Source organism: Otolemur garnettii, unplaced genomic scaffold (assembly GCF_000181295.1).
Source record: "Otolemur garnettii isolate 467f Iridium unplaced genomic scaffold, OtoGar3 scaffold00002, whole genome shotgun sequence".
Lineage (NCBI taxonomy): Eukaryota > Metazoa > Chordata > Mammalia > Primates > Galagidae > Otolemur > Otolemur garnettii.
Window position 1 is genome coordinate 21182643 of NW_003852397.1, and position 9406 is coordinate 21192048.

The 9406-nt window shown below is 35.3% G+C and overlaps 1 protein-coding gene across 1 annotated transcript; it reads left to right on the forward strand.

The window, feature by feature from the left end:
* Positions 1-1682: 1682 nt before the first annotated feature.
* CENPW (centromere protein W) lies at positions 1683-8362 on the forward strand. The gene is made up of 3 exons (XM_012804654.2): positions 1683-1901; positions 5506-5619; positions 8226-8362. The coding sequence occupies exons 1-3, from the start codon at positions 1776-1778 to the stop codon at positions 8250-8252; spliced, it is 267 nt and encodes an 88-aa protein (XP_012660108.1). The 5' UTR covers positions 1683-1775; the 3' UTR covers positions 8253-8362.
* The last annotated feature ends 1044 nt before the right edge of the window (positions 8363-9406 follow it).

Consider the following 9406-nt stretch of genomic DNA (forward strand, 5'->3'; position numbering starts at 1 on the left):
AAAAAAAAAAAAAAAAAAAAAAAATTTTTGGATCTGCTTGTCAACTTTCAGAAAAATCCTGTGGGTTGAAATTGATTTGGTTATATGAGTTACTTTTAGGGAAAATTGTCATATTTGCATTATTTATGATTGTTATTCATAAGCATGGTATTATACTTAAGACTAGGATATGCTTTTGCATAGTGCTTAACAATATGATCATAGAGGTTGTTGTATTTCATTTATTAGATTTATTCTCAGATAATTTATGATTTTTGTTACTACTATAGATAATAGCCTTTTTTTTATTTTTTATTTTTTGGGGGACAGAGCCTCAATCTGTCCCCCTGGGTAGAGTGCCATGGCATCACAGCTCATAGCAACCTCCAACTCCTGGGCTCAGCGAGTCTCCTGCCTTCAAATGTTTTTAATATTGCTTATCTGGAGGCCAGAGCCTGTTTAGCTGCTAGAAAAAGAAAAAAACTTAAGGCAATTAGAACACAGTTTATTCCTCAAGTGTGGGGATGCGTGACTTAACCTTGTCTGGCATATCCTTAGTTTTTGCTATATTTTGGTGTCTTATTGCTACAAAGAGTCTGTTCTGTCGGTCTTATGATGTTTAGTTGTTCTGTCTAAACCCCCAAAGGTAGGGATATAATGAGGCATGTCTGACCTCCCCTCCTGTCATGGCCAAGAACTCAGTTTATCATGTTTTCTTGGTCTAAAAGAGTTTCATTTAGTCAGTTGGGGGCTTAAAGTTTTATATTTACTTTACAATCTCAGAGTGGTTCACAGATTAGCAATGCTAGTGTCTTCTCTCCTGAGTGCTGTACTTTTAGAAAAGCACATTCTTGCATCCCACCAGATCTAGTGAATGAGAAACTCTGGGAATACAATTTTACAGTGTTTCAACGTGTCCTCCAGGTGATTTTGATGCACCTTGAAGTTTAGGAACTACTTCTATGGTAGCACAGAAGATGGAGAATTTAACTGCTTGGGGAAGTAACAAACACTTCAATGAGTTAGCATTTAAACTACATCTGAAAGTTACTGCAAGGTTAAGTGGGAGGACCCTAAAAATTACATGAAGGCGCATTTGTAAAGAAAAGCTAGAATCATGAAAAACTTGAGGTAAGACAAATGAAATTATGTAACAGTGCACATTGTTAACTGCTACTATCAGAAAAGTCACCAGGAAGGCACTAGTTCTTTGAGAATCTTAATAAAACATCACAAACTTCTTTTTATTCATTTACTTTTTAGCACCTTGGTATTAAGCTCCGTATAGAGCAGTGGTTCTCAACCTTCCTAATGCTGCGGCCCTTTAATACAGTTCCTGTGGGTCGCGACACACAGGTTGAGAACCGCTGGTATAGAGTGAGAGCCTGGAGAACAAGGAGAGCTGCCTTGGCATTGCAATCAACCTCTCCACAATTTCCCATCATCTCTAGGGAATCTAGGTGAAATACTGGTAGAGCAGTTATAACACAGAAAGGGACGAAAGGAAGCCCTATAATGCTGTCATAGAGCGCCTGGGCCCCGCCCACCTGTGGGTGTTTTTCATCTACAGCTCGGCGCCTTCGGGGGCGGGGCTTGCAAGGCTTGACGTCACTGTGGAGCGCCGGGCGCGCTTTGTTGGCGGCGGATTTGAATGTTAGAACCCGTTTCAGTCCCTGAAGAGGCGTTGGAGGGGCCGGATTGTTCTAACTGTCCTAGCGGCGGGGAGCTTGTGTGCGGTGCCGAGAAACCCTCGGAAGCTGAGGCGGAAGCTGAGGCGGCAGCTGCCGGACAGGGGGATGGCGCCCCCGAATACGGTCTCCCAGAAGAAGTACATAAAGCGGAAGGCTCCCCGCGGCTTTCTGAGGCGGGTCCTCAAGCGTCATAAGCCTCACCTTCGTCTGGAGAAAAGTGGCGACTTACTGGTGAGCTTCCATCCCCTCTGGGACTGGGGCGGGGGCTCGGGAAGTACGAGAAGTGACCCTCCAGCCCTGGTTTCTCCGCCCCTAGCCAGTCGATAGCTCGTTCAGGCCCATGTTTAAGGCATATCCAGCAATGACTAGGTAAGTTTGCTCCAACCTGGCAAACACGTTTAGTTGTATTCTGATCCACCGAAACGCAAATAAGGCTATTTAAAAAAGGCTATTAGCCATGTCAGCTTAAAAGAAAACTAACCCAAAGTTCCTGCTTATAGTTTTAAAATATTGTGCAGGATCTTAACCCAGCAGGTGTCCAACATCATGCATGAAGTTTTCCAGTTAAGGCACTTTTTAAATTTCTTATGTTTTTTGAACTTGGACGATAGTGAGAGTGTTCATACAATTTAGGAATTAGGCCTCAACACTGTTCGCTAGGTGTTTCCTATGTTGATGTCTCCCAGTGCGGTATGCAGCTTCTTGAGGGAAAGGAACCCTATCTATTTCTTTTTCTGTCATCTCTATCTTTAACCTAAAATGAATTTACTTTTACGTTATCTTTTATGCATGATATTTATTCTGCCTGAAGATGTCTTCCCTCCACTCCACTTGGAGAACTACAAGAATCTTTCAAAATCCAGTTCAAATGTCACTTCTTCAGGGAAGCCTTCCTTAATCTCCTTAGAAAGGATCAATCTTATCTTCCAGTCTGTCGTCTATTGTGACACATTTGTCTTTAGTTCCTTTATGTGTTTGACTGTCCTACTAGTCTGGGAACGTGAGTTGGAAAATTTCTGTATTTATAGTGTTTAGCATAGTACCTAAATTGTTCAGTTTTCTTATGGCCCTTTAGCTTATATTTATGTCAAAAAGGAATGCTGCACAACTATCTGGGTGCTTATGGTTTGTGTAAAATTCAAAAGTGCTATGACAATAAAAGGAAGAAGTCAGGCTGGCCCAGTCTTTCTGTCAACTGAGACTGTCAAGTGGTGGATATTTCTTTGTAAATTATCTTTTGATTTACCTTTCAAGCAAGCTGATTTTTTTTTTCAAGTTTAAATGCCCAGCCAAATTACCTTGATGGTAGTTTTTGTTCTGACCATTTTAATAAGCTTCAGTTCATTTTAGTGGCACCACTCAATTGTTTTATGACATAGGTATAGGTTGCTTAAAAATATTTCTGTGTCATCTGAAAAGTAATACAAATTTGCCTCAGTATGAAAGGTCCCCTGCCATGATAAAAAAAGAACATCTTATGTAGGGTAATAGCGTGAACTAAGTTTTAAAATGATGTGGCTCAATTTTGACTTTATTTGGGAAGATATGGAAGGATCTTTTCTTCAGGAAATAATAATTATTGGCTACCTACTGTGTATTGGACAATGGACTAACGGTTACTGGGGATCAATATTGAGAAGGGTAGACATACTTCTTGCCTCATAGTATATTGAGGAAGACATTTAAGAGAGAAAGTATAATGTGTTATGTCCAGTGATAGGAAGTTAAGGGTGATGTAGATTACCTTCCATATTGGGTGAAGTCGGCCTTTTCAGGAATGTCAACAAACCGTAAGGTCCTCAGAGGCAAGGTTGTATTTGAATTCTGAAAGAAGTTCAGAAGACCTAGTTTAGAACTGGAAGCTGAGAAAGGTAAGAGATGAAATTGGAAAGTCTGGTCAAGTAGGGTTTAGTGTTAAGAATTTGGAATTTATCCTGAGAATATCTGGAAGCTATTTCTCTTTAGAAGTAGAAAATATAGATTAACAGATGAAATAGTACCATATTATGGAATGTTTTTGCTACCAAAGGAAATGAAATATCATGGAAAATTTAAAAAATGGAATGGCATGGTATAATGTAAAGAATTAGAATTGAGGCTTGGCGCCCTTAGCACAGTGAGTAGAGCCCCGGGCAAATACACTGGGGCTGGTGGGTTTGAGCCCACCCTGGGCCTGCTAAACAACAATGACTAGTGCAACCAAAAAATAGGCAGGTGTTGTGGTGGGTGCCTGTAGTACCAGCTACTTGGGAGGCTGAGGCAAGAGAATCGCTAAAGCCCAAGAGTTTGAGGTTGCTGTGAGCTATGATGCCATAGCGCTCTACTGAGGGCAACATAGTGAGACTCTGTCTCAAAAAAACAAACAAACAAACAAAAAAGGGTGGTGCCTGCGGCTCAGTGAGTAGGGCGCCAGCCCCACATACCGAGGGTGGTGGATTCACACCCGGCCTTGGCCAAATTGCAATAAAAAATAGCTGGGTGTTGTGGTGGGTGCCTGTAGTCCCAGCTACTTGGGAGGCTGAGGCAAGAGAATCACCTAAGCCCAAGAGCTGGAGGTTGCTGTGAGCTGTGACCGCACAACACTCTACCGAGGGTGATAAAGTGAGACTCTATCTCTAAAGCAAAACAAAACAAAAAAAGAATTGGAATTGAGATGCTTTACCTTTACCTTGGAGTTCTTGTGAGTTAAAGTGCATCAAGAACATGCAAAATAATTATCACTTCATCTTATTAAATTTAAACTCACAAAGTCCTCTTTTCTCCAGATATCACCAGAGCATTCTCAAACACATATAGAGTGATCCAATATAAATATAATATAATTTATAATATATTCTGTGTAATATAAAGAAAGCATTTAAAAACACCACATTACTACTATGGTTTAGTGAACTAGGAGTGTTTATGTGCAATACACAAGATAGTGACTATGAAGTATTATGTATGAATTGTTCTTGTAACTTCAAAGATTGTGTGCTAAGATATAAATAAAGAAGTCCCATGCAAGACATTATCAACAATGGTTGACTGGGAAATGATGTAGGAGAGAGAACTGGTTTTGACAGCCTATTTTTTTGTAGAATTTTTGTTTTACGTTGTCATTTAAAAATAATTATAGACTCAAAAATTGCAAAAATAGTATGGAATTCCCTTGTATCCTTTATCCAGACTCCCATAATGCTAACATCTTACATAGCTATATTTCTTTATACAGTTAATTCCCATGTATTTTTTACCCAGCTTCCGATAAGGCTTCTGACTTTTGCACTCTGTTTATATATTGTCTATTTTAAATAATTTTTAAGAAGAGGCTTAAAGATTATTTATAGGAGATACTATTTTATGATACTTGTTGGATGACAAGTAACTTTGCTTTGTACCTATGCTTTTCAATTCAGTAAACTTTAAAAATTTAATTTGAACCTATTAGTTTTTGAATAGATATTTTAAGTTAAGGAGTCTTAGACTTTAGATTGTAGAATAAGAGATAGCCTAAAACATAGTTGTGGATATGTTCTAATGTAAAATTTTCTGGAAATTTTGAATTAAATTATAAATGAAAATTTATTTGGAATCAGAAGAAGGAAAAATTTTTCTTTACTAGAATCTTATGTAAATTTTGATATATAGTGATGCTTTATAATGATGCTATTGCCTTTGGTCTACTTGCATAGCCTTGTTTTATGTATTGCCATGACCAAATCTCTTTGTAAGGATTCTAAGATGTACTTAGACTGAATTCTGTGTAACTTTAAGTAGAGGAGTTAATTGACTTAATCATAAAGTACATAAATTAATGTTTGAATTTAAAAATATACTTTTTTTTCTTTTAAAGGTTCATCTGAGCTGTTTACTGTTTGTTCATCGATTAGCAGAAGAGTCCAGGACAAATGCTTGTGAGAGTAAGTGTGGAGTCATTAATAAGGAGCATGTGATGGCTGCAGCAAAGGTAAAATCTGAATTTCTTTTCTTGAGCAAGAATTAACTCAAAAATACCACCTGGTTCATCACTTCTACCTGATTTATCGTGGTTAGGGGAAAATGAATATTTGCTAATTTGTAGGCTGAGAAGGTATATCACCTTGAAATTTATCAAAATTTACTTTCTTACTGATAATTTTAAATTATACTAATTACCTAATTAAACTAATTATTTTATTTTCTAACTTTGAGATTTGAGAACTTATGAATGAAATCTCTTATATAAGCATAGAAGATTGCTTTTTATTGGCATTTTTCTATATAATGTAAGAATATGATGCCTAGGGCAAATATGTTCCTGAAAACATTATTTCCAGAAGATGTTAATAGATGCCCTACCTCAAAAGTTTCTGTAGTCAGACAAATGTTGGTAACTGAACACACTGTATCTCCTTGATTAATCACGGTGGTGTTGTTTATATGTCGAACTGGTTTCTGTAAGAATATGTAATAAACTGGCAACTACAGTTGATTGGAGGGTAGTGTGGAAGATAAACTTATTTTTGACAGTCTATCTCTTTGTAGACATTTTTGTTTTAATATTTTTATTTTGAAATAATTATATACTCATAAGGGGCAAAAATAGTTTCTCAGAGTTTCCATGCACCTTTTTACAGTTTCTCACAATGCTATTATCTATTATAACTCTTACATGTGTATCTAGTTTTACTATCTATAAAGATACCACAGGTTATGAGATACATAGAAGTAAGGAAACTTGTCGAACTGTTTAATTTAGCTTTAATTTAGCATTTTGTAAATTCATAAGAGTACATAATATACTCGTATTTTGAAAATTCATTTGTGAGGAACTTGTGATAACATCTTATACAACAGAGAACACTGGCCCAGGGTAGAGAATTATTTGATAGCCTTGGTGGAAGCCTGTAAGTAAGGGACTTTAAATTCTCCTGCAGTTAACAACACATTGTCGACCAGCAATTATATGCAGAAGCTATTCCAGTCAACAGCTATTATTTTGTAATTGAATGTGTAAGTGAAACAGTCTAAGTAAACTTCAGTATACTTATACATAATGAATTGAAATGAAACTTTGTACGTATCTTCTAGTTTTATAAAGTCTGTCTTCACTAGATGTAGCTGATGAATTATCACTAAGATGGAAAAAATGTAAGGATTTGCTCAAACCTCATTCTGGTCGTAGTTTTAGGAAGTATTAGTATTTCAAGGAAAGGGGTTAGTGACCAGTAATCTCTCCAATGTGATTTTTTTTTTTTATTTGTTTGTTCCATCAATATCAATAAATGGAGAAATGTTATATCAGTGGTAACTTCTGTCCATGGTAAAGTTTCAGCAGCGTTTTTATAAAATTGTTCTGTTTGGCAGTGATATGAACTATTTTGGAAAGTAAATCAAAAAGGTCATTATGAAAGAGTAAATTTATCACTTCACTGTTATTCTATGGACCACTAATTCAACTATAAATTTGTTAAAATGCTCTTCCAAGGTTGGTGTAATATCATTTTCAATATCAATCCAGTCTTCTTCAAAAATCACTATCAGGTTTTATTACATTTCTCTTTTGCTATTTTGGTGGTCTAATATCAGATTCATAATTGTTTTCTGTTAAATCAGTGGTTCTCAACCTTCTTAATGCCGCAATGTATTTTCGTTGTCAAAAAGGGGTCACAACCTACAGGTTGAGAACTGCTGCATTAAACTGTCATTTTCCAGATCACTACAAATTATTTCAAAATCACTTGGATAATCAGATAAAGCATTTGTATATAATTCATTGATAAATTCTTTACTATCACTATCTGTCATTTTTGCAATACTAGAATTGTGATAAAAACTTGAATATTTAGAAAAATAATTTTTTATAATAAAGTGAGTACCACTGAACACAATTAAGAAAACTTTTACAATATCCTACATTACCCTGTGTTTTAAAACTTGAAATAGCTAATGCAAGTGCAAACATGAGTTAACTCCTGATTGGTCAACAGTGTTTGTGCATGAAAACACATCTTCACTTGTGATTAGTCAACATTCCAACAAGTTTCTAGGTTGTTATAGTCAGTGTAATTATTTTTCTTTAGGTGAAGCAAGCTTATGACTTCAAGTGTGTATATGTGTGTTTTAATTTTAGAATTTGTTTTTAATAAACCATGTTTATTTACTTAAAGTAGTCTATATTGATATAATTCTAGCCCAAATATAAAAAATTTGGTGTTACAATAGATTTATACTATTTTAGAGTTGTGAAATGCCAGGCTTTTCAAGTTTTAGGACATTCTTTAACTCTTTGGATCACTAAGCTGTCTAAAAGGGTTAAGTTTGGAACCATTAATGGGGGCAGTTTTGGTTTACAATTGAAGAAATTAATATCTAGAAGTGATTATAAAACTAGGTTTTGAGAATCTAGGCAAGTTTCACATTCATTGAAAGAGGTGGACTGTTTTAAAGAAATCTAAGGCAGTTTACAAGGCAAAGATTTTCTAACCACTTCAGTCTTACATAGTAGGCTTATAGGACTATTTAACCTTTTGTTAAGAAATTGTTTTATTTTCCATAGGTATAATATGAATTTCATTTCTTTTCTTCTCACAGGTAATTCTGAAGAAGAGCCGAGGTTAGACATCAAAGAACACATTCTGGAAAATAATATGATGCATTATTTTAGGTGGTAACAGGTCATAAGAACATTTTTTTGCCTATCATGGATTATTAAAACATTGGCTAGTTCAGGGATGTGTGGCCTTTTTTTTTTTTTTTTTTTTTTTTGCTGGTATTGAAATATCTTAATATGTAGGACTGTTTTTTCTTTTTTAAAGAATTGTGTTCTTTTCACTTTTAGTGGCCTTTTTTTGCTTCTGTTTTGTTGCTATTACAATTTTTGCATATCAAAAATGAAATCTTACTATATTAACTAGTTTGGAGAGATTTATTTCTTAGAAATAAGTTCGTATGTATTAGATTTGCCACAATTAACTATGGTATTAATTTAATCTCTGAAGAAAAAACAACATGCCGTCAAATCTTGGTGTACTTTTAAGTATTCTTTTTAATACAAAACAAAGTAATCTTTTTTATCATGCCGTTAGTAATGATAAGATTTCTCATCTGAAGGATTGTAAGCATCAACTAGGTGTTTTCAAAACCTGTCTCCCTCCTAAAACTAAAAAATAGAAATTACGGAGCAAACTAACTTATTTTCTTTGAATTATGTGGATTTAATAGGTATTTTTCTCCCTAAAAGGAATCCCTTAGAAGTTTATTGTTTATCATCTTTTTTATTATTTTTAACTTTTTATTTAAAAATAATTATAGATTGCAACATGCAGTGGCAAACATAGTACAGGACTTGTATTCTATACGCAATCTTGCCCAGTAGTTACATCTTATATTATTATTGCATAATATCAAAACCATGTGGATTAATGTATGCATTACTATAGAAGTGTTTTATTTCCACAGAGATCTCCATTGTGCCATTCTTTTATAATTACACCTAGCCTACCACATCCCCCATCCTGACCACTGACCCTGTCCCCTGGCAACTGCAACCTGTTCTTCATCTCTGTAATATTGTCATTTGGGGAATGTTGTAAATGGAATTATACAAGGAATGACATTTGGGTATTGCGTTTTTTTCTTAGCATAATGTCCTGATCTGTTGAAGCTGTTGCATGTATCAGTAGTTTATTCCTTTTTATTACTAAGTAGTATTCCATGCTGTGGAGGTACCACAGTTTGTATGATTATTCACTTATTGAAGGGTATTTTAGTTC

What these genes read in the sequence shown, in the direction of transcription:
- CENPW (XM_012804654.2), top strand. Translation starts at nt 1,776, where the DNA reads ATGGCGCCCCCGAATACGGTCTCCCAGAAGAAGTACATAAAGCGGAAG. An exon ending in AGAAAAGTGGCGACTTACTG is followed by an intron (nt 1,902 to 5,505) that starts GTGAGCTTCCAT and finishes TTTCTTTTAAAG; the next exon opens with GTTCATCTGAGCTGTTTACT. An exon ending in ATGTGATGGCTGCAGCAAAG is followed by an intron (nt 5,620 to 8,225) that starts GTAAAATCTGAA and finishes TTCTTCTCACAG; the next exon opens with GTAATTCTGAAGAAGAGCCG.